The sequence below is a fragment of the Loxodonta africana genome, chromosome 25, assembly GCF_030014295.1.
Source record: "Loxodonta africana isolate mLoxAfr1 chromosome 25, mLoxAfr1.hap2, whole genome shotgun sequence".
NCBI classification, from domain to species: Eukaryota; Metazoa; Chordata; class Mammalia; order Proboscidea; family Elephantidae; genus Loxodonta; species Loxodonta africana.
In genome coordinates, this window is record NC_087366.1 from 43,262,299 (window position 1) to 43,287,313 (window position 25,015).

At 39.8% G+C, this 25,015-nt stretch overlaps 1 protein-coding gene across 2 annotated transcripts in view; it reads right to left on the reverse strand.

Annotated features, from left to right (window-relative positions):
• The window catches only part of OPN3 (opsin 3), a 40,524-nt gene that overhangs the window by 3,133 nt on the left and 12,376 nt on the right, over nucleotides 1-25,015 (reverse strand). The window contains exon 2 of one of the 2 annotated variants that reach the window (XM_003410915.4): nucleotides 7,099-7,418. In XM_003410915.4, the coding sequence (XP_003410963.2) occupies nucleotides 7,099-7,418 (320 nt within the window). The remainder of the gene's footprint in view (nucleotides 1-7,098; nucleotides 7,419-25,015) is intronic. The other variant, XM_064276722.1, reaches the window with a different exon arrangement.

Sequence of the window (25,015 nt, forward strand, 5' to 3'; positions counted from 1 at the left end):
TCCACCAGCGAGCCAGCAGCAGAGGAGAAATCAAAAAAAAAAAAAAAACCCCAAACCCAGTGCTGTCAAGTTGATTCCAACTCATAGCAACCCTATAGGATAGAGTAGAACTGCCCCATAGAGTTTCCAAGGAGCGCCTGGTGGATTAAAATCGCTGACCCTTTGATTAGCAGCCGTAGCACTTAACCACTACCCCACTAGGGTTTCCTGGCAAAGGAGAGCACTTGGTAAAACCTGAGTAGCCCTGTTTCTCTGAAATCTACTCCTAGCGTGCCCCCATTCAAGAGACTGAGGATTAGTGTCCAGTACGGTCCATAAAGCTCTTTGGGTTATCTCAGATAAAAGATGTTTTAAAAGTTACTCCCTGTTATTACTATAAGCATGTTATTAAGTTGAAGGCAATAATATTCCTGGTCACCAAAAGCAAGTTCTTTACACAAAAGTGGTGATTTCTGAACATCATAAGAAGCTTTACTAATTATGCTACAAAATATAAATGCTTTATACATTGATACAAAAAGGTATTTGACATGCCATTGATACCTAGTATTGATATTTTTAAACTGGGAAATTTGGTGCATTTCAATGAACCCCAAATGTGCCTTCTGCTTCTAGGGTTACCATAAAAATTAAGAAAAAAAAATTGAAGAATAATTCCAAAGAATAATTAGAGCATGTGCTTATAGTATTTATAAATATATTTCAATTGATATTTCTAAATTGTTGGTATCATCTAAAATTATATTTGAGAAACTATATTCTTATTAAGATAATGTATTCATATTGACAATGAATAGAAGGAAACACAAAAAAACAAGAGGATTGTTTTGGGGAATGTTTATTTGGGTGGTGATGTTAAATTCTGGCACTATTATTTTCTGTATGTGTGCAATCCTATTTTAAAAGAAACTATTTTATTTACTCTATTTTCAGAACAGTATTTTTTCATTGTTGTTTTTGTTCTCTCTAATTTTTTTAAAGTTTATAGGAAGGTCATGAGGATCTAGGGAAAATAAATCGTTTTATTCATACTAAGTAAAAGCTCTAGATTTGAAATCAGGAGGCCTGGGTTCGTACCCCAGACTTGCCACTTTCACTCCCAATGTGATGTTGGGCAAGTCGGTTACCTTCTCTAAGGGTAAATATTAAAAGAGATTAAAACAAATAACCTATTAGAGTCAACAGAACCTGGGCCCCAGTTCTATACATATGACTTTGTGGGATTGTTTCCAAGATTAAAGATTTTTTTTCTCTCTTCTTAAAGATTTATTTATATTAGAAACTATATTCAAAACAAACATGCATATATTTTTATGATACTATAGAATATTTGGAATCATGATTTTTGACTTCTCTGAGTTTTGATTAATCAGTAATAGAACCCAAGATGAGTTACCTGCCCTGCAACCTCCTGTTATTTAGGGCCCAACAGTTTTATCCGTATCATTTTCTGGGCGAGTCAGTCCCCATCCTTAACAACACCGTTTATCCAAGCAGAGCTTTCATTTATTATCTTGGAATTGCATGCATGCTAAAGAAGTTAATTGAAGAAATGTTGGTTTATACTTCCTAGTGCCTCTTTGGTATAAGGAGAAGACCCTAACTAATGTTTCAGGTTATTTGGGTTTGTGTATATGAAGTATCCATAATTATTTTTAATTTGTTTATCTTTTGACACTTTTGTTTCATCACTCTCTATTTCTCCATTCTGCTCATTCAGTGTTTTCCAGATAAAGAGCTCTATTTCATGTATCCATGTATCACCCCCTTTATTCAATCACCTGAGGAGGTTTTTTTTTTTTTTCTTCAAAATGACTATAGAAGCAAGACCACAGGTACAATCAAATCTGTCCTAAAGGTGAACCACTGAAGATAAAGTCTCTAGAATTTCCTCTAGAGGTAATTTATGCCTGTATAAATGGAGGATTCGTTGTGTTTATTGATCCACACATCTATAGATTTTCAAAGAATTTATTTTGAGTTCTCACTCTCAAGTGAGTAGCAAGACATTTCCCTCAATATCCTTAGCTGGATAAGGCTACTGAGGGAAACGACTTGCACTGAATTCTGTGTTGAGGTAATACCAGCTACCAGCTGCTATTGAATTGATTCCAACTCACGATGACTTCACGTGTGTCAAAGTAGAACTATGCTACAAAGCATTTTTCAATGGCTGATCTTTTGGAAGTAGATCTCTGGGCCTTTCTTCCAAGACACCTCTTGGTGAACTTGAACTTGCAGTTTTTTTTGTTGTTGTTGTTAGCAGCCAAGCATGTTAACCGTTTGTACCACCCAGGGACTGTTGAGGTAAGAGTGGTGTCTAAAGTCGAATATCTTCATACTTTTACTACACACCTGCATCTTCCCCTTGCTTTGCCCTCTGCCTGTAACTCATTCAAAATACAGTCACTGAGCACCTACTGTATGCGGTACTGCTCTAGCTTTAGGTGAAAAGACAAATAAGACTTAGTCTTTGCTCTTGAGGAATTCACTATTTGCTGAGAAAGACAGGCGGCACACGAACAGATTGCTTCGATAGGTGATATGGGCCGTGAAACGGGTGACCAGGGAGGGAAATGGGAGCACACTGAATGGGCCATCAATTCAGAGGGTGAGTGAAATGAGAACATCCTGATCTCAGCCTTCTGGGGTGAGTAGGAGTTAGCCAAGTGAAGAGGAGAGAAATAATATTTCAGGAAAGGGAAGTATGCTAAGACAAAGAGGCAAATGAATGTGTGTCCAACTTTAAAAGAATAAGAAATGTTGCATTGGCTGGAGCTTGAAGTGGCCAGAGGAGGAGAGTGTCAAGATATTAGGCTGCACAGGCAGACAGGTGATAGGCACAAAGGAACTTACAGCCATGCTCAGGAATTCATTTAAAATATATATATTTTTTTAATTTTTAAATTTATTGTTTTGGTGGAGACTTTACACAGCATCAGGGATTCATTTTTAATCATGAAGTATTTTAAGCTGGAAGTGATATGAGAAAATTTATATTTGAGAGCAATTCCCCTGGTGGCAGTGTGGAGAGAAGGGATTAGAGGAAAGCAGCAGTAAAGGAAGAACAACCCAGGTCCTCTTGAATTAAGTCTGTGGCAGTGGGATAGGGAAAAGATTTGTTGGAAAAAAATATTTAAGAGGTGGAATAGGTAAGACTGGATAACTGGTTGGGTCTAGGGAGATTAGGAATAGTCAAAGATTACGCCCTGATTTCTGACTCAGGTAGTTGGAATGATGACCATTCACTGAGAAAGAAAATGGAGAAGTAGTAGATTTGGGAAGAGGAGTGAATGGGGCATGAGGGAACAGTGAATGAATGATTCACCTATACTTAATGTTGAGTTTGATGTGTCTGAGAACCATTCCAGTATACGTAGGTATTCAATAAGCAGTTGACTAAGAGAACCTGGTAGAGATCAGAAGAAAGACCTGGAATGCAAATAGAGATTTCAAAGTCATTCCAAAGTCACCAAGCTATTGTTAAAAGGAGAAATCCTGGCAGTATATGAGTTCATCCAAGGCAAGTATGTACCACGAGATAAGAGCTAAGCATAGAATGCTGAGAACAATGAAGAGAAGTTTTTGAAGGAGACTAAGAAATTAGGACCAGAGAGTCAACAATAAAGACAGGTGAGAATGGGGTCCTAGAAACGATGGAAGAAGTTACAAGAAAGTGGAAGCAGTTAATAGTATCAAATGCTGCCAAAGGAAGTAAGGAAGGAAAGAAGGAAGGAAGGGAAGGATGGGAAGGAGGAATGCAGGGAGGGAGGGAGGAAGGAAGGAAAGAAAGGAGAGGAAGGAAGGAGGAAAGAAAAGGAAGGAAGGAAGGAGGAAAGAAAAGGAAGGAAGGAAGGAAAATGTGTCCATTGGACCTAATAATTAGGAGATCATCAGTTATGTTAATGAGGGTTGTTTTCAGTGAAAACTGCTGAAGGAAGGTGATGCCAGTTTGCAATGGACTGAGGAATAAATGCTAGGTGACTTTACTAAACTACAAATTTATTTAGGGCAGAGGCTATACCTTATCTATTGTTTCTCTAGGGCTTAGCAAGTAATTGGTGCATTTTAGGTGCTCAATAAATATTGGTTAAATGAATGCTTATTGGAAGAGAACGTGGCACCAAAAAACACAAATGGTTCTTTGAGTTAGCAGTGATGAGAAAGAGAGGAATAAACTGATGGCTATAGGGAGCTGAGAGTAATTTTCACTTTTGTACTAAATCAAGTCCCTGGGTGGCGCAAATGCTAAAGTGTTCAACTGCTAACTGAAAGGTTGGAGGCTTGAGTCCTCTAAAGGTACCTTGGAAGAAAGGCCTGGAAATCTACTTGTGAAAAAAAAAAGAGTCTTTAAAAACGCTACGGAGCACGGTTCTGCTCTGACACTCGTGTGGTCATCACAACTTGACAGCAACTTGTACCAGTGGTGGTTGTTATATGCTAAAGGGAAAGAGCCAGTAGAGATTAAAAATAAAAGCAAAAGAGAAAATTATTACTTGAAAGAGATCCCTGAGGCAGGGAATGGGGTAGGGGAGACAACAAGAATAGAGGATCACCTTGGTCCTGGAAGACCTCTCCAGTGACCCCGTAACAGAAGAGGGGGTCAAAGAATAAGCGTGAATATACAGGTTTGAATAAAAGGAAGTAGGGAGTTGAGGAACTTCTTAAAGATGGCTTTATTTTGTCCAATAATTAAGAAGTAAGCTTGTTTGATAAGAATGAGGAAGGCTAGGAGGGCAAGAGATTAAAATAAGAATTGAAGACATGAACAGCTATTGTATAGACAGAGTGAGTCATCTAGGGATCCAAAGACTGCTAGACAGCACAGTCAGGACATCAGAGTATGGACACTGGGAATCTGATGTGATTTTTCTTCAGCTCCTCTTTGCAGTTTGACTACAAGCATGGAGAAGACAGATAGTTGGACTGATCCAGAGATATTTTTAACCAAATGGGTTGCATAAAGAAACTGGAAATTGAGGGAAATCGGGTCATGATTTGAAGTGATGCATGTGGCTAGCTCAGTAAAGGAAGAGACAAAATCTAAAGGGCTTGGACAGAGTGAGCAAGAGACTAGGAGGTTTGTATGAAAGAAGAGAACAGACAGAGTAGGACGAAGTAGTGAGAAGAAAAATAGGTAAGGCTGAAGTTAGAGACTGGGATATGGAGCGTGTCCTACACTCTGTTCATTACTTCAAACACCTTTTCTGCTAGCACCCAACATGAAGACTGTTTGTGGTCAAATCTTGTCATATATGACTCTAAAGTTATTTCTAGACTAAATATCTGTGTCATTCTCTATGGTGGGTTTATGTGACAGTTGTTTGAATAAAATAAAATTATGTGAAATGCGGAATTCCCTTTGTTAGAATTCATAAATTCTAAGTATGCTGGATAATGGCTTTTTTTTATTAATTTTGTCTGTCTACAATCCCTTTCCTTCCTTGTTTAGGTTTAGAGAGTGATGTAGAAAGAGTAAATGGTACTCAGAGGCAATGTAATAAGTTTGTGCATGAAAATAAACAAATAGTAAAACTAGAGTGTGTTCATGCACTCAGCATTCAACAAATCTAAAGAGAGTAACTCGGTGCAAAGTTGAATGAAAAAATTATCTAACAGGCATGTTTGTGATGCTCCCATTATTAGAAGTCCCGGACATACATTTTCCCTTTGCACCCTCTTCACTACACAACTTACATGGAGATTCTCTTTTCTGGGTGAAACCAATTTCCTGTGGTTTTGTCCAAAGTTGAGTCTATGAGCCAGACCTACACAATCTGAGTGACCCACTGTTACTGTTCAGAGAGGGACACAAAGGATATGAGATTTGTCTCTGAAGTGAATGTGATTCTCTTAAGTACAGTTTCCACCCAAGTGGTCCTTGCAAATCTTAGGATCTAGAAGTTGAAGGAATTGAAACCAGCAAGACCTAGCAGAATCTTTGTTCATGTATCAGCTCTTTCAAGGCTCTGAAAATTCAGGAAGGGTTAAACACATACTGTAGGCAAACTCTCTAAATTTGCATGTAGCTCAGATGCTAAAAAATGAAGATTAAGAAATCAAATGAATTTGTTTTGCTTAGCAAAAGTGCAAGAAACATACATTTGTGGAATGTTAAACTGGGAGAGGATTTGACTTGATGGCACTGGGTTTAGTTTTTTTTTTTTTTGGTTTATAGATTATCTATGTCAGCCTACTGGATAACTAAGAAAACTGAGACAAAGTGCTAATAGAAGGAACACCAGCTCATAGTGACATCAGGAAGAGCACCTGGCTATAGTTTTAACTACAACCCCATGCTTCCTCTCTAACACTTCAACTGGTCTTTCAAATTTCTCCTACTTCTCTTTCTCTAGGAGCTCCTGTAATCTACGTACCTCATGGTTATCAAAAGAGAAATGGCCTTTTTCTGAATGCTTTGCTTTGGGGTCCCAAGTGTATATTTATATCTCACCAACCGTGAAATAGAATATCGATCAAAAAAGAATAGTTTAAGTAGGATGAAGGGAGTATTTTTGTTACATAAAAGGGTACATAAAGTATCCAGTGGAATGATTTCGACATATACTTTCCCATCATACAAGCATCACGATTTTGTGAAGATTATTAAAAGCATTATTTACGATAGGATTTTTTAAAGAAATACGTTATTTCCCATTGGAATAAATTATTCATCACTGGTCTTTTCAGAGAGTGGCTCATAGTGCACATTTCTCCCAAAAGGAAGATTCCTCGGCTGCTCCAGTGCGGAGAAACTACTAACGAGAAAGGAGAGAACAAATAGACTGGGAAGAAATGGTGAGCAAATTTTGTGTGGAAAAAATCCTCTAGTCTCTTGCTCACTCTGTCAAAGCCCTCTAACTCTCATCTCTTTTTCTGTGGAAATTAGCCATTGCAAGTAATGATCCCATTGCCCTCAACTTCCACGTTTGCACTTTCCTCATGCATACCATTTGGTTGAAAAACAAAAATCCCAGAATCAATCCAACTGTCTCCATGCCTGTAGTCAAACTGCAATAATTTGCATTCTTTTCCACCTAAAATTTTCTACCCTGGACATGGTTTTGGGTGGAGGAGCAGTTGTAATCTTCAACTCACCATTCGAATGGAATAGAGAATATGGCCATAACAATGCGCTATGACGCCCACGGGCACCACCAGGCAGCCGAGAAATAAGAAAAGCACAAAGGAGGAATCACTGGAGTTGTTGGATTTCCAGTCCACAGTGCAGGCTAGTCCGTGTGTGTCCAGGATGTACCTGTTCCAGCCTAGTAGAGGCGCTCCTGACCAGGCCAGTGAGTAGAGCCAGATGTAGGTAATGGACCTCCAGGCCCAGGAGAAATTGATCACTCTGGCATGGACCACACGAATATAACGTTCATAGGCCAGCACAGTTAGGGTTGTGATGGAAGCAATCCCTGGAAGAAGAAAAAACGGAAAAGTATAGCATGGCCCAAGGGAGCAACAGATATAACCAACGTAACGCATTCTCTCCTGGAAATATCTTACAACCTATGTGGAATTGCTGGGAAGCAAGATCACTGATGCTCCAAAAGCTGAAATATCTGAGAGGAATAATGCCCCAGGGCCCAGGAAATGTGATTGGGAACGTATTTGCTCGTAAAAGAAACCACGGAACAGAAAATGGCATGTGATTGCAGCAGGACAAAAATAAAAGTTCCAAAAAACAGTCTGCCATCCCCAATGATGGGGATATTGTATTACTTATTCTGCCAAGAAGAAACTCTGGAGTGAGTCAGAGACAGTCACTGGAGCCAGGGTCTCTTTTGGTTTTGCCTTCTCTTAGCTGTATCTGACTCGGCTACTAGAGATAAAGTCAAGGTGGGCTCCACAGGTCTGAACTGGACAAATCAATGGTGAAATTACGCAGAGCGCTGGCTTAAACTACCTATTAGCAGATGTCAGTATATTATCTGTTCATATTCAAGGATTTTTGACAAAGGGGTGAAGGCTTCTGCGCTCCCATGGTGTTCATTTATACCTCTATTTTGGAACAAATATACCTTAACAATAGTATTCATTTATTTCTCCACCTCCCCTGAGAGAGTGATTTATTCACTCATCAAGCTCCTTTTGAGCAGCTACTCTGTGCCAGACACTGTGCTGATGCTGAAGATTCAGTGATGACTAAGACTCAGAACTGTAAATGTCAGCAGGAATGGAGGTGTATGAACAACTATAACACTGCACAATGTGTAAATGTTACCACTGCAATACCAAGCAATTGAGGGAAAGTCGTAAAAAGGGGGGCATTTGTGAACAAGTCAGGTGAAACACACTCCAGGGAGAATGAAAAGTTATATACCAGAGCATGGAGGCATGAAACAGTCTATACGTGATGAGACAATTCAGAGATGCCAGGACACAGAGGAGATGAAAGGGAAATAAAGTTTAAAAAAAAAAAAAAAAGGCCATATTGAGAAAGATGTTTAATTTCATGTTGATGTTTTTTCTTTACCTTCCTGTATGAAGTGGTAAATTATAAATGCGTTAACCTGTTGTCATGGATTGAATCGTGTCCCCCCAAAATATCTGTCAACTTAGCTGGGCCATGAGTCCCAGTATTGTGTGATTGTCCACCATTTTATGTGATTTCCCTGTGTGTTGTAAACCCTATCACTAAGATGAAATGAGGTGGATTAGTGGCAGTTATATTGATGAGATATACAAGATTAGATAGTGTCTTAAGCCAATCTCTTTGAAATATAAAAGAGAGAAGTGAGCAGAGAGACGGGGGACTTTATACCACCAAGGAAGCAGCGCCACGAGCAGAGCGGGTCCTTTAGACCTGAGGTTCCTGCACTGAGATGCTCCCAGACCAAGGGAAGATTGATGACAAGGGCCTTCCTCCAGAGTTGACAGAGAGAGAAAGCCCTCCCCTGGAGCTGACAACCTGAATTTGGACTCATAGCCTAGTAGACAGTGATAGAATAAACTCCTCTTTATTGAAGCCATCTACTTGTGGTATTTCTGTTATAGCAGCACTAGATGACTAAGACACCTGTTATACTTTTTAATCATCAACTCGGCACACTTAAGTTCTCCTTCTCCTTTTTTTTTCTTCTGAAAGGATACTCTACTAGTAGCATAGAACCTGAAACACAGTCTGGTCCTGTGGAGACCAGTTTGAGGCTATTGTCAAAGTTCAGGCAAGGTATGAACTAGGGTAACATTAAAGGTATGCAGAGTGTGCAAAGTCTAGGCATGGAAAGCAAAGTCTAGATTCCAGGGACACTTAGCAATTAGTGTCAACAGAATCTGGTAGCGTAGTGAATGTGGGGAGGGGAGGGAGGAGTCAAGAATAACTCGGAGAATTTTGAACCTGCATGACGGATAGAGAGTGATTACATTAACCGAGATAAAAACTACACGGTGCATGAGCAGCAATGGGGAAGAAAATGAAATTATGAGTTCCCTAGAACACATAGGGATAAATACTTTTTGAACGAGTGGATCAAGAGAGGTTGGAGACAAAGACAAGACTGGTCTCCTGAAAAATAGGGTAGGATATGTAGGGGGGTGATTAGTTGTCAAGAAACCTGAGGTCAAGTCCCAGCTCCCCACTATGTAGCTCTAACTTAGAATAAATCATACAATTTCTTTAGACTTTGATCAGCTGGTTTTGTTTTATTGCCATAAAATTGAAAATCCATTTACATTATAAAATTCTGCAATTATGAAAGCATAAAATGTAGAGGCCCTGGGCTCAGAGAGCAAATGGCAGAACATAGTTAATATTCACTTATACCATAACAGTTTTTTCTTGGGGACAGGGAGTATTATCCCCAACATCTGATACATGCGGCATTCAATAACTGTTCACTAACCAAATGAGTGAATGTTTAGTAAGTACTTAAGTGACTAGAAGATGAAAATTAGATTTTGGAATACAGTGGAAGGAAATACTTCAGAAAGTAGTGATATCACAGCAATAATGGACTTAAATTTAAATTATAAGAATTAAGGGGACAAGGAACATATCAAGTTAGATATGCCATCTTCAGAACCAAGAATCAAATTTTATCTACTAAATTTTTATTTAAAAAGCTTTATTTATTTTTATCCTTTCTTTGATAATATTCCTAGAAGGAACTCTAAAAAGCCTAAAAATAATGGCATAACACATCGACTTTAATGAAATACTGTTAGCTTTATTTAATTTACAAGCTTTCTTGTTAAATGTAATGGTATTTAATTATATAATTGCCTTTATATGTTCATGTAAATATTTAAAGTTGGCCTTCAACTTTTAATTAATTTACATTGAATATGACTTAGTCCTTCACAAGCAAGAAAACTTGGTGCAAATAATTGCATGTTGTTGTACATAAGTGACTCTCAATGTACCTTAGAGATGAACAAATGAGTTTTTATGGTTAAAACAATAAGCTGGTATAACTTTTGTTCATTCATTTATTCATTATTTATTGCTTATCTGCATGTTAACCAAAGAGTTATTTATGTGAGATCAAATTGATGGCAACTCGAAAGGCTGGATGGGACGTTAAAGGAGCAATGAGTTTAAGGTAATGGCAATGGAATAATTTGGAAAAGGATCTCAAAAATGGTAGCACAACTTGAAGAATGTAATCAATGTCACTGAATTGTACAAGTGGAAATTGTCGAAATGATGTATCTCTGGCTGTGTATACTTTCAAAATAAAAATGTCTTATGGTTTGAGTTAACTCTACAACTGCCGTTAGTATATAACTGATCAAAATATTTTGATTCACATTAAATATTAAAAGTAAAAATTTGAATTAGAAATGCATCTCTTAAAGAGATCAATGTGGCTTCCCCTGAGAGTAAAGAATTTACGTATTCCTGGATTATTTTAGTTATGCTAAAATTAGATGGATTGTAGGGTAAATTCTACTACTATTTTTTCTTATAAAGTTAAACAGAGATTTCTTGGTCACGTATATATCCAGATGCTAAGACAAGGATTTGTGTTATATTCAATTGTAATTGATTATTAAAAACTACTATATTCAATTATTTGAACTCTTCCTAGTTTATATGTTAAAAATCACGTTTTTAAAAAATATATTTTTAATGATCAACCAGCTTACAACTCAATTTTTTAAAAAGCTAATAATTGGAAACCACCTGACTTGCAAAAGGATTTCTACCTAGTCATTAGCCATTCACTTTCTCAATATCTTCAACAATATTTTAAATTGTTCTGTTGTTTGTCCTCCACCCCAGTGGCAACATTCCACGGTAAGACTTTATTTGGGAAGAGCGGAAAGTTTGCCTTTCTGTGTAAGTGGAAGAAGGGTAACAAAAAAAGGGAATGCCTTGATAGTAGATAGCTGACTTCTAGGGAAGAATAAAAACGGAAGTTGAGAATTTGGAAATTGATTCTCTGACACTATTCTCAAGTAAGGAGTCCTGGTGGTGCAGTGGTTAAGAGCTCACCTGTTCACCGAAGGCTTGGTGGTTCAAACCCACCAGCTGCTCTGCAAGAGAAAGATGTGGCAGTCTGCTTCCGGGAAGATTACAGCCTTGGAAACCCTATGGGGCAGTTCTGCTCTGTCCTATGGGGTCACTATGGATCGGAATTGACTGGACTGCAGTGGCTTTTTTTAATCCTCGAGCAGCCTCGGATAGGGTTTGTGGACCCCTAGTGGTATGCAGCGGGGTCGTGGTGACACAGTGGTTAAGAGCACGGTTGCTAATCAAAAGGTGGGTAGTTTGGATCCACCAGCCACTCCTACGGCGCAGTTCTATTCTGTCCTATAGGGTTGCTATGAGTCATCACGGACACGACAGCACTGGGTTTGGTTTCAGGTAAGGTGTATGCATGCCCCAATTTGAAGACAGCGACCTCTAAATCCAGCCTTATTGCCGTATTATCAAAGCTTTGCTGAATCTCGCAGCACCACTGACATAGGAGGCACGCCGTTCCTCAAACACCCACCCACCGCCATAGCGTGCAGCTTTGACACTGCTGTTCTCCCATCCGACATCTGACAAAGCCTGGAGGAGAAGACAGACATGTAAACAAACAATTACAGGAATGTAAAATGTGCTAAAACAGAACTGTACCCACAGAGCTGGAGAATGCATTCGAGGAAGTACATCCCTCTGTCTGGGGAGAAACGGGGGAAGGTTTTAAGAGAAAACAATATGTGAATTGATGAATGGGAGGAGTTTATGAAGTTGAGGAGGGTGAGGATATTCGCAGGCCAAGGAGGTGTGTGCAAACAAGCATGGAAGTGAAAGGAGATATACAAATAGTAACTCCACACGTCAGTTTGGGGCAGGTGAAGTTCTTTGTGATATAACATGATTATGCATAAATTTACAACATTTATCAACAAGCATTTATCAGACACATACAGTGTTCCAGCCACTCTGTTAGGCAGGGAGAAAGCAAAGATGAATTACGAACAAAGGAATAAATAGTTGTGAAGTGATGTGATAAATTCCATGATAGAGGACTGTGTTTGGGATAAAAGTACTGGATTCAGTTTTAGTTTCTCTTCATAATTACCACGTGACTCTGGGAAGATTAACATCTCCGAACCTCAATTTTCTCATAAGTAAAATAGGAATAATAGTACCAAAACGCCATCTTATGGTGCATGTGTCCCTGTGAGTGTGTATTAAATGAGAATATGAAGGCATTGAGTAAAGCGGTAATGTACAAGGTATTATGATTTTGAAGAGTTGAGTAGTTGGGAGCAAAGCTCCTGTACGTGATGGTTGGCGGAAGGCACAGGAGTGGGTAGAGCAAGAACAAAGTCATTTTCCCCTTTGGTCACTAGATGGCCACATTAAATAGCTTATTTATAGTTCACCAGTTGCCTTTAGACTGGGTAAGCAAGTCTGAACTGAATAGAACAGTGCCTAGAAGCGCTATTACTAGGCTGAGCCCAGATATGTGAATACTCTCTGATCCTATGTTAAATAAAAAAAAGTTAATATGACACCATTCATGCCTTCAAGGAGCTCACGCTCCAAAAAAGAAGGCAGAAGAAGAAACTCCAGTCTGATAGTGGGAAGAATATCCAACTCCAGAGAAAACTTTCTGTGAATGCCGGCATCCTCTGTACAAGTTTTGAAGATGAAGTAGATTTTAACCAGGCAAAAAAGGAGGTGCGGGGGAGGTGCTGCCAATCCTACCAGGAAAAGGGAACCATTTATGCAAACACGTGGAAATCTGATAGAACTTGCACCACGTCGGTTACTGTGACTAAGTCAACGTGACAGAGGCAGAGAGTTCCTGGAAGAGAGGAACTGAAGACTAGGGGCCCTCCCGGGAAGGTCCTTAAATCCCATGCAAGGAGTATGTGACACAATTCTGTAGAAATTATTCTCAGCCCCATTTTACAGCTGAGGAAACTGAGGCAAAAAAAGTTAATCTTTGCCCAAGGTCACAAGCTAATCAATGACAGAGCCAGGATTCAAACCATGCAGTCTACTCCCAAACTCATTGCTATGCTATACTAGTTTTCCAGTTGGCTTTTGGGAATTATCAAAAATTCAGTATTAGTGAAGTAGGCTCTAGGAAAAGCGTATTTATCCGTTTGTTGCCTGTTACATATGTTCTGTAATCATGTCTACCTTTGATATGGAAGAAGTTATTTTTAACCCAATTTTTTAAGCCGAAAAATTTTAGAGGAAATCAGAGGTGACTAACTTCATGAAACCCTGGTGGTGCAATGGTTAAGAGCTTGGCTGCTAACCAAAATGTAGGCAATTTGTATCCACCAGCCACTCCTTGGAAACCCTCTGGGGCAGTTCTGCTCTGTCCTACAGGGTCACTATGAGTGGGAATCTACTTGATGACACAAAACAACAACAATTATCATTTGAATAATGCTTCCCAGCTCTTGGACTGAGCAATTACCATTTGATCAATAAAAGCAGGCCTCTAAAATTTAAAACACCAAAATGATGGCTAGTTTTTATATGCATCTTTAATCCATTTACGTGATGTCTATTAACATGGAAAATTAGTTCTAGTTCATGATTCCTTCTTTCACCTCTGCTTCCCTCCCTTTATCAAATTCCATTTTCAATTATTTATCCCCAAAACAAGTTTAATATATATGTTTCATACATGACCAAGGGCAACCTATCACAGCATAAAAGTTAAAACTCTTTACATGTGTTTTTAAAGAAGTGTGATTTCAGATAAGCAGCTTAAATACAGATTTATTTTTGACTGCCATGTGGAAAGGCAGCCACCCAAATGCTTGCCGAGCTTTAAGAGCTGAAAGCTCCCTTGACAAAAAAAAAAAAAAAAAAAAAAGGACCTAGGAATTACCAGGATACAGTGGTTCAACAAGGCAGCCCTCTCAGGGTGCTCTGGGGGCTGACTTTGCACAAGTTAAGATGTCTGTACCATTATTTCAGAGTCCTGGTGGCCCAGTGGTTAAGAGCTCAGCTGCTAACCAAATGGTCAGCAGGTTGAATCTACCAGCCGCTCCTTAGAAACACTATGGGGCAGTTCTTTCTGCCCTACAGGGTCACTTGTGAGTCGGAGTCAACTTGACGGCAATGGGTTTGACTTTTTTGGTTTGGGCTATTGTTTCAGTTGTTCAGATTCATGCTACCTTTTGCTGGTATTTCATGTATTTTTTAAAAGGGGGCACATTTTTTGTCCATTAAATCTGGTGTTTTTTTTTTTTTTAAATAGGCAGGGTAAAGAGTTGATGCAGTTGGTAAAGCACAGGGGGCTTTGTCTACCACGTGTATCCTCTCCTCCTTGGCTCCCTTGTGTACCTGCACAGTAGCTTGGAAATCATTCCAGGCTCCTCTCCCCTCGGTTATCCTTGATTCTTTCACTATCAGCCCCTCAGTCTACGACTCCACTTGCTTCATGACTTGGCTCCTTGTCTTTCTTATAGCCCCAACTGGATACATGACCCAGCTGTAGGCTGTTTGCCTTGACTAATTTGCCACTCTTTTAGGATTCTTCCCCCGCCCCCAAATGACTTAACTCAATGCACCAAAACCAAGGAAAAGAGTGCCCTATCTTGGCACAGGCCTCATTAGAACCTATTCCACACTTACCTTCCTGTTTGCCAAGTGAGGATATTGAACGCAATGGCTCACAATGGAGGAAAAAAGGGATAATTACTAAACTAAAACCAAACCCATTGCCATCGAGTTGATTTCGACTCATAGTGACCCTACAGGACAGAGTAGAACTGCCCTACAAGGTATAAGGCTGTAAATCTTGATGAAAGCAGACTGCCATATCTTTCTCCCAAAGAGCAGCTGGTGAGTTCCAACCATCAACCTTGTGGTTAGCAGCCGAGCGCATAAACCACCGCACACCAGGGCTCCTTGATTATTACACAAGGGGACCCAAGAGATACTCATTGTGACCAGATTCTACAGGTTTAGCAAGAAAGGGCAGTTTAAATATAAAGTACCTCCTCTGTGGTGATGCTTAAGTTGGAAAGAGTCTGGGAGACTGTCAGATGGGAGCACTTTTAAGAAACTGAGATATTCTGAATTCCAGCCCTAATTCAACTTCTCTCACAAAATGGGTGTAGTGCTGCATGTAAAATGGGAGCCATACACTTTCTTTGTTTTCATAATTTAATCAATAAACTTTATTTCTTGGCATGACAATCTAGATTTTATGATAATCTACCACAATATGCTCAAGACAACTGCGTTAGAAAATGCTCTTCTAGGTGGCCTTGTCTCTGACCCACCTAAGGAACACGCTCCCTCGTGGAAATTCCCCTCTCCTCTCTTCCCATCTCAGGTTTTTATTTAAAACCAACAGAAGGCTTTTTCGTTTGAAATAACTTTAAGTTTGTCTCCTTGCCTCATACTGCTTCCACTATTCTGGTCCAGGCTCACACCCCATAAATGACCGCACTAATTTATCCTAATTAATTTCTTTCTTTGCCTATCCTCTATCATCCTTCTGTGCACCAAATACCAGATGAATCACCGACTGGGCTCTGTTTATTTGTCATCCTCCATCTCCTTGACCCAGCTAACAAACCCCTACTCCCAACTCTGGGCCTTGATGACTTGCCTTGCTTCCCAGCAATTGTGGTTCTGTGACCACAGTTATAAACTTCAGCTGCTGCCGCTGTAACCACCATAGACCTACAAGCGGTACCATCCTGTGCCCGTGCACTCAGTTGACTGCATTCACCCTCAGAGCCTCTGGCTTTCTAGGCCGCTGCCTGGACCCAGCTGGCACAAACCAAGAGCAAGGGGACATTAACACCTTATGGAGCTGACTTAGAACAATATAGGTCAGGAGATAAGAAGGAGCCAGAGATTAAACTGCTTGCCCTTCCTTCATACCTCTTGGGTTGTTTCAAGTCTTATAAAGCCTCTCTGAAGATGTAAGACTGAGCAATCAGATGTGTTTTGTTTTTTTTTTTTGTGTGTGTGTGTGTGTGAAGCTACGGCCAGCTCTCATGGTGCATTCTCTTGTATTTGGTCTCCTTTCTGCCCTGCCTCACTTCCTCTAATCCCCTCACTCTTCTTTCCCTGGGTTTGTTTATACCAGTTGCCATCCAGTTGATTCCTATGCATGATGACCCCATGCGTTTCAGAGTAGAGCTGAGCTCTACAGGGGTTTCAATGGCTATAACCTTACAGAAGCAGATCTCCAGGCCTCTCTTCTTAGGTGTCTCTGAGTGAATTTAAACCTCCAACTTTTCCGTTAGTAGTGGAATGTTTAAGCATTTGCCCTACCCAGGGACTCCCCTCGGTCTATAAAAAAAAAAAAAAAAATTTTTTAATATACAAAAAAAAATTTTTTTTTTTTTTAACTACCCAATAAATCATTCATATGGAAACTTTTTGCCTTAGGCTCTATTTTCTAGGAAACTGGCATTAAGATAATCTTATTCTTTTCATAAGATCCACTGTAGCATAATGACATACATAGCTTCCTTTCCTTAATGTGTTAACTTTCAAGGAACTCTGCAGATTACCTCCACCAACTAGCCAACCTTCCCTTCCACCATTTCTAACTTCCTTAGTATATGCTGCTCTGCTCATACACAAAACGGGAGGGCTATACTTTGTGGTTGCTCTTTACTACTTATTAGAATTTGGTACAGTTCTATTTACACATGTTTTATCTTTCCAATTAAATTGTGAACATCTAAGAGCTGGGACCACGTCTTTTGCTTCTTGGTATCCTCCTTGGGACCTGGAAGAGTTAACAAGGGATTATTATATGTTTGATGTTGACGATAAACACTATGTACACATGAACACAGTTCTTCTCTAATAAAGAAGAGAAATCCTGGAGTAAACATCCTTGCTCTATAATTAACCAAATATTAGGATTTTCACCTGCTTAGAAATAGTCACAGTCAGCTTTCAATGAACAGGAAAGTGTTCCTTATTGAAAACAGCAATTTATAGGTTAGGCAAACATAAAACAAAACCAACTCCCTGCTATTTTTCCTAAAAAGGATCCTTACTGCAACCAAAAATACTATTTGACAGTTATTATGTGACAATTTTTGACTATTAAAAAATACTTACAATGAGTTCATTTTTTACAGACAACGCTAAATGGTATTCCTATTGATTTATTATCTTTTTGTATCCTTGGTATCTTCAGCTACAATAATAAAAAACAATGCAAATACTAATACCTTATTTCATATGGTATTTTATAATTTTTAAAGTACTGTCCCATGCAGATTTCTCATCAGACCATCACAGACATGTGAGGTAGGAAACGCTCATGGTCTCCATTTGATTAGAGCTATAGAAAAAGGAGCTGTAACCTGTGACTAGTTTAAGGTCACAAGCTTAGTAAGATCCCGCTTGGACGAGGACTCAGACATCCTGACTGCTAGTCCGTTTTTTTTTTTTTTTTTTTTAAAAAAAAGTCCAGAGCTCTACTTAGATTTTCCCTGGAAAGATTTGACATAGCGAGTTGGCTGTGATGAATGGAGAAGCTTGAGGTCTTTTTAATTCTATGAAAAAATTCAACACATGAATAAATTGTGGGATAGCCACGTGCCCCCTACCTGCAATGATGATCCTAGTTTCTAAGTGCTCCTTCCTGGATTACTAAACTGGCTCCGAAAGAAGACGATCTGAGATAGCCCAGAAGAACAAACTAAAAACATGAGGGAACCGGAAAGGTACCAAATTCAATCTTCCTTCAGTCATTATTTACAAAGTTCTCAAAGGAGCTCAGAGTTTAGGTTTTACAGCAGGTGGTAACAAGGCTGATTCCATTTTAAGTCATTTTCTATTACTGCCTGCTGACTTATGTGGGCAGTATCAAAACACAGCTAGAGGACCAGGGTTATTTTTCTCTCAAAAGTGAGTTTAATGCAATCTGCTACAATTTGTGCATGCGTGCGTGCATGTGTGTATAATGAGTCACCCAGAAAATGTGATATAAGACACTTTGGGGCCCTAAAAAGAGAATGGGGAAAGAAGATAAGAAGCTTGTCAGAATGTATTAAGAAAAACACTGTCACAGCCTGGGCAGTGAAGTCTGAAACACACCTTTTTGAGGTGGTGGTCTATAAAGTAAAACCCAACTCCATGACTGGTATGGGACTAGGATAAGTCAGAAAATACCATTTCCCTGAAAATCTTAGTCATCCTGAGCTGGCTCTGAGACAAAAGGGAAGGTCAAATGAAAAAGAACTAAAGAAAAACTGAAGACAGGGGAGGGACATTTGGCAGCAATGAGGTATGTCTTCGTTATCTAGTGTTGCCACAACAGAATTACCACATACTGGCTTTAACAAACAGAAATTTGTTTTCTCAGAGTTTAGCAGACTGAAAAAGAAGTCAAAAATCAGGGTGCCAGCTTTAGGAAAATGCTTTCTTTCTCTGCTCTGGAGGAAGGTCTTCATCTCTTTGTTTTCTATTCCTTGGCTCCTTTGATCTTCATCTATCTTCCCCCATCTCTGCTTGCTCCTTTTATATCTTGTAAGAGATTGGCTCAAAGGCACACCCTACATTAATCCTACCTCTTTAACATAACTGAAAACTCATTCCCAAATGGAATTACAACCACAGGCATAGAGGTTAGGATTTACAGCACATATTTTGGGGGGACACAATTCAATCCATAACGGTATTTTTGCATAAGACTACAAAGCTAATAGGTGTTGGAGCAGGGCTGATTCCCAGACCCATTCACATTCTACTATTTCAAGCATCTCTCCCACATTGTCAAGTTGGGCTTCATATGGACGTAACTCTCTTCCTTGACGTTCAATTAAAAAACCCTGTGGATCAGAGCAGCAGGTTTCTTTCCCTTGATAGAAACAGTGATAATATTACAAGTAACCCCTTAAAAATGCCAGCTCTTGAAATAGCTGGAAACCCTGGTGGTGTAGTGGGTAAGTGCTATGGCTGCTAACCAAGAGGTCAGCAGCTCAAATCTGCCAGGCGCTCCTTGGAAACTCTATGGAGCAGTTCTACTCTGTCCTATAGGGTCGCTGTGAGTCGGAATCGACTCGATGGCACTGGGTTTGGGTTTTGATCTTGTAAGAGCTACATGCTAACCTCCTGGGGAGAGTCTTTCTGTAAACACTGATTCTTGGGCTCTACCTTTGAAGATCCTGCTTCAGCAGGCCTGGAATGGACCCTGAGACTCTGCATGCTAAAAAGACCTCCCTGATGAGTCTGAATTTCAGAACCACTACTCTAGATTCAGAAACCCTGGTGGCATAGTGGTTAAGTGTCATGGCTGCTAACCAAAAGATTGGCAGTTCAAATCCACCAGACACTCCTTGGAAACTCTATGGGGCAGTTCTACTCTGTCCTATAGGGTCGCTATGAGTCGGAATCGACTCAACGGCAAAGGGTTTCAGTCTAGATTTAAATCAAATCTCCTTAAATATAGTCTCTGTTGCTATTTGCTCATTTCCCAGATTTTCCTCCAGAGACCCAATCACTGATAGAGGAAGAAAAGAAACCACTCCTTGTGTCCCTGAGACCTTTAGTCCTTACACCAAGAGATGCAGTCCAGAGCTCCTTTAATTGTGTGGTTTGCAACCATGTCAGTCAGCAGGTGCAGTGGTGGCCATCCCTCTTCCCTCTGACACACTCCAGGAGGCAGCTGGTTCTGCTCCAGCCCCTGAAGTCTTTGTGTCTTTTCCTCTATCCTTTTCAGCAAAGCACCAGCATCCACGCCCTTGTCTCCATGTCTGGGCAGTAGCACAGGATTGGAAATAAATCTAAGTACTTTGTTCTGTGGAATGAGTGCTTCTCTTTAATGAGAAGACTTGTACACACGGTGTATGGTTTCTATGGTTTAAGGTTTTCATTCTTCATTGTGTCACATTGTTTTTCTTACCCACGTTTTATTTTTTGGCTTCTTCCATGCTACCTAAGAACTGTTCTACATCTTTAATAGAGAGCAAAGATATATGCCTCAGGTCCCTAGCAAAGAGACAAATATATATATATATATATAGAGAGAGAGAGAGAGAGAGAGAGAGGATCAGCCCAGAGAAGGAAACAGATCAGACCCTACAAATCAGTGCTATTGTGCCTTTTCTGCTTGTAGTCTTTGGTTTTTTAGAGACTGTTATGGGTTGAATTGTGTTCCCCCAAAATATGTGTTGGAATCCTAACCCTTATACCTGTGGATATAATCCCACTTGTGAATAGGGTTTTCTTTGTTATGTTAATGGGGCCATATCAGTGTAGGGTGTGTCTTAAACCTAACGAACTTCTAGATATGAAAAGAGCATATCAGACATAGAGAAGCAAGTGCAAATGGGGGAAAGAGATGCCATGTGGAGATCTCTGAGGCACAGCAGAATACTAGGCTACTGAACAAGGATTTTCCCCAGAGACTACAAAGAAGAGAGCCTTACCTTTAGAGCCTGTGACTTGAATCAGGCTTCTAGTCTCCTGAGCTGTGAGGGTGCTAGGGCACAGGGCTGAACCAGCCCTAAAGAAGGAAGGCCTTTTCCTAATTTGTATAGGCAGCTCCAGTTTTCATATTTACTCCGTTTTTATTCCTCTCTACCTAGTTCCTGGTCTTTTGCAACTCTGCTGCCTCTTGTCTCCCAACGAGCCATGATAATGCCATGTTTTCTGGAACCGGGCAGAGCATACCAAAAGATGGCTGAAAGTAATGTCATTTGAAAAGAAACTCTTATAAATCTAACGAAATGACCTTCTGCATATTAGGCTGGCCCTGGTCTGGCCAAGTTAGCAAGACTCCAGAACCCGTCAGTGAACGAGAAGCTTGTTGGGGAGGCATCAGCAATTTCATCATGAAAAAGGAAACCGAATGAAGACTAACGTTACTTCCTATGGAATTCGCTCATATTATGGAGAGCACAGTGAAGCCTGGGTTCACAAGAGACTTAAGGCATATTCTAGGTAAATAAGAGAAAATTGTCCAAGGACAAATCACATCTTAAAGGCAAAGTCACTCAGCCAGGAGTATCTAAACCTTCTTTAAATAGTTTAGTGTAGGGCCTGAGCTTAGAGCTGGGGAGGCAGAGTCATGAGAATGGTCCCTGATATAAAGGAGAAAAGGCAACAGAAAGACAAACCAAAAGACAAAACTGTATTTGAAATGCCAAATGAGATGTACACACCTAAGTGCCATAGGAACTCAGAGAGGAAAGATCACCAAGGACTGGGAAACTGAGAAGGCTTTATAAAATGAAGGGCGGAGAAGAGACTTAAGGATGCTGAAAACAATCAGTCTGAAAACTTGCCTATACGAGGCTCAGCCATTTCACATCTACTTATATATCCCAGAGCCTCACTGTCCAGTATAAAGACAATGTGAATCAGTATGTAATTTGAAGTTTTTCTAATAGTCACATTGAAAAGAGTAAAAAGAAACGGGTGAAAATAATTTTAGTAACATATTTTACTTAACCCAATGTTATGGATTGAATTGTGTCCCCCAAAACACGTGGTGGAATCCTAACCCCTATACTTGTGTATGTGATCCCCTTTGGGAATGGGTTTTTCTGTGTTATAAGGCCATATCAGTATAGGGTTTGTCCTAAACGTAATCACTTCTAACTTATAAAAAGAAGAGATTAGACACGGAAGCACAAATGAGGGAAAATAAATGCCATGTGAACATCACCAAGGAACTGAGGAATGCCAGGGCTATAGAGCTGAAAGATATCTTCCCCTAGAGCCAATGCCCTGAATTCAGACTTATAGCCTCCTAAACTCTGAGAAAACAAATTTCTCTTCCTTAAAGCCACCCACTTCTGGTATCTGTTACAGCCCCATACATACACACCTACTGCTGTCGATTCCGACTCATAGAGACCCTATAGGACAGAGTAGAACTGCACCATAGAGTTTCCAAGAAGCGCCTGGTGGATTCGAACTGCCGACCTTTTGGTTAGCAGCTGTAGCACTTAACTACTATGCCACCAGGGTTTCCTCTGTTACAGCAGCACTAGGAAATGAAGACACCCAATATATTTAAAATACTATCATTTCTATTTATAATCAACATAAAAATTATTAATGAGATATTTTATATTTTCTCATACTAAGGCTTTGAAATCTGGTATGTATTTTACACTTCATACTAGCCACTTTCAAATGCTCAGTAAACACACGAGGCTAGTGGCTGCCATATTGAACAGTGCAGCCCTAGAGAAACTCATGTACATTGGGCAGGAGACATGTACAAGGATATGCTTTGCAGCATTGTTTGCTATCGTGACAACCAGGAAATAAACCAATTAGCCATGAAAACAAGGAAATAGGTAAATAAACGTGAGCAAAAAGATCAAAGAATTGCCTAGATTCACCTTAAATTTATGTCTGTGGTTACGCTAGGAGGGAAGAGATGGACTGGGACTGGAGAGAGGGAATACAGAGACGTGAATTTTATCTGTAAAACCGTACTTCTTTAAAGACAGATAAAAACAAATACAGAAATACTAATATCTGTCCACTTTGGGTGGTAGATACATGGGCATTTATTGCATTATCCTCTGTACTTTTGTATATTTAAATAAGTTTTAAATAATTTACAAAAGGAAAACAAAAATTCACTGAGGACACGGAAGCAGCAAAACAAACAGTAATGGGACACTCAGGTCTTTAATTATATGATCTGTAATAAAACCTGGTATAAACCCACTGCACTTCAATCCCCAAGAATTCCCATTTCTCTTAAACTACAAAATGCCTACGGATTATATCCTTTGGACTGAACTAAAGTTATCTTCTTGTTACAGTTTGTCAACCATGTGCCTGAGTCCAGAAGTTATTCCTTTGATATGTGTATCTTTATTTATTATCATTATAGGTGTTCACAAAGCGTATTAAGGGTTAAATATATATTTAACAACAAGCAAATGCTAAAATCATAGGACACTACCCAAACCAAACTCATTGCCGTTGAGGCCATTCTGACTCATAGCGACCCTATAGGACAGGGTAGAACTGCCCCATAGGGTTGACAAGGAGCACCTGGTGGATTTGAACTGCTGACCTTTTGGTTAGCAGCCGTAGCTCTTGACCACTATGCCACCAGGGTTTCCAGGATGACAGTAGGAGCTAATAAAGATAAAATATAAAGAGACAAAGCTCTTGACATAAGCACCAGGATAAAGAGTTTGTTTTGATTTCAGTTGTGAGCTTAAAAAATCAAATCCCTTCTCCCTCTCCCAGCTCGTTAAAACCAAAAACCAAACCCAGTGCCGTCGAGTCGATTCCACCTCATAGCAACCCTACAGGACAGAGTAGAACTGCCCCGTAGAGTTTCCTCCAGCTCGTTAGCCCACTTTAATTATACAAATTTTAAAAGATTGTTATTGAAAAACAAATGTATTCTAAACTTCTAGAAGCCACCACTTTTAAAATAGTAATTTATGTGTTACACATTTATTGTAATAAAAAACTCTCTTGAGATGGAGGCAAAGTGAGAGGTTCATGTTAATTCTTACTAATGGATCCAAGTCTTATCTATAAAATGGATATAAATACCTGCCTTTTCTTACCTTACATAGTTGTCCTGAGGATCATACCTGAAACTGCAGTTGTCGGGAGAAAAAGCAGCTTTCCTACCAATGCTGTAACAGAACTGGTCTGTAACAGCCATGATAGTCAAATTTTTTCCACTGACTCCCTCAGGCCTTTGTAGTACACAAAGCTGGGAGTATTGTGCCCCCTGCTGTTGAAATGTTATTACATTTGGTAGTTGACTGAAGGGAAGGGCACTATACTGGCAATGTAAAATACCTCTCCAGAAAATAAAGGTAAAAATGCTAAAGTCAAAATTTAAAAATCTTCAGTGAGGATAGCAGCTACCTCAATGCAATAGGAGCATGGCTGGTCCTTGTCTCACCAAGACCGAGGTAAATGAAACTAATCCGGATCAGAATTCCGTGGTCTTGAACTTTATGACCCGCATCTGTTCGTGATTTTTCACCTTGCCCACTCCCTAACCTCAATGCCTTGGGCTTCTGGAACCCAGTTTCCTCTGCCTTCTCTTCCCTCTTCCCTGCCAAGCAAAAGAGAAAGCTTCTGATTGTCAGAAACTTCTTAATTAACTCTACGTTATTCAGAAAATGTTAACTAATTCAGCTTTTAACTTCCAAGCAACTTGTTTCCAACCGTGTAATGTTTTGGTACCCTTTGAAAGAATACCATGAGTTTCTAAGGAGCACCTGGTGGGTTCGAACTGCTGACCTTTTGGTTAGCAGCCGTAGCTCTTAACCACTGTGCCACCAGGGTTTCCTTCTCCAACAGAATGTTTCTCAGGTCCAGAGGGCCTGTCTTAATTCATTTTATGTTTCTAATTCTTAGAATAATGCCAATCCATAGGCCACAGCAGATGTTTAACAGATGTTTGTTGAATTCGAGCACCCCGAGCTGGATCTCTCAGGCTGGTGGAAGAGTCTGTCACACCCCAAACCCTGAGATTTGTCGTTGGCACACGTCTCTCTTCAGACCTTCCTGAGGCCCAAGCTTGGTCATTTCATCTCCCTGGATTCCAAGACTTCCAAACAAAGCATGTGTTCCTGGATTAGGGGCTACGCTTTAATTGGTAAGTAATGTCTT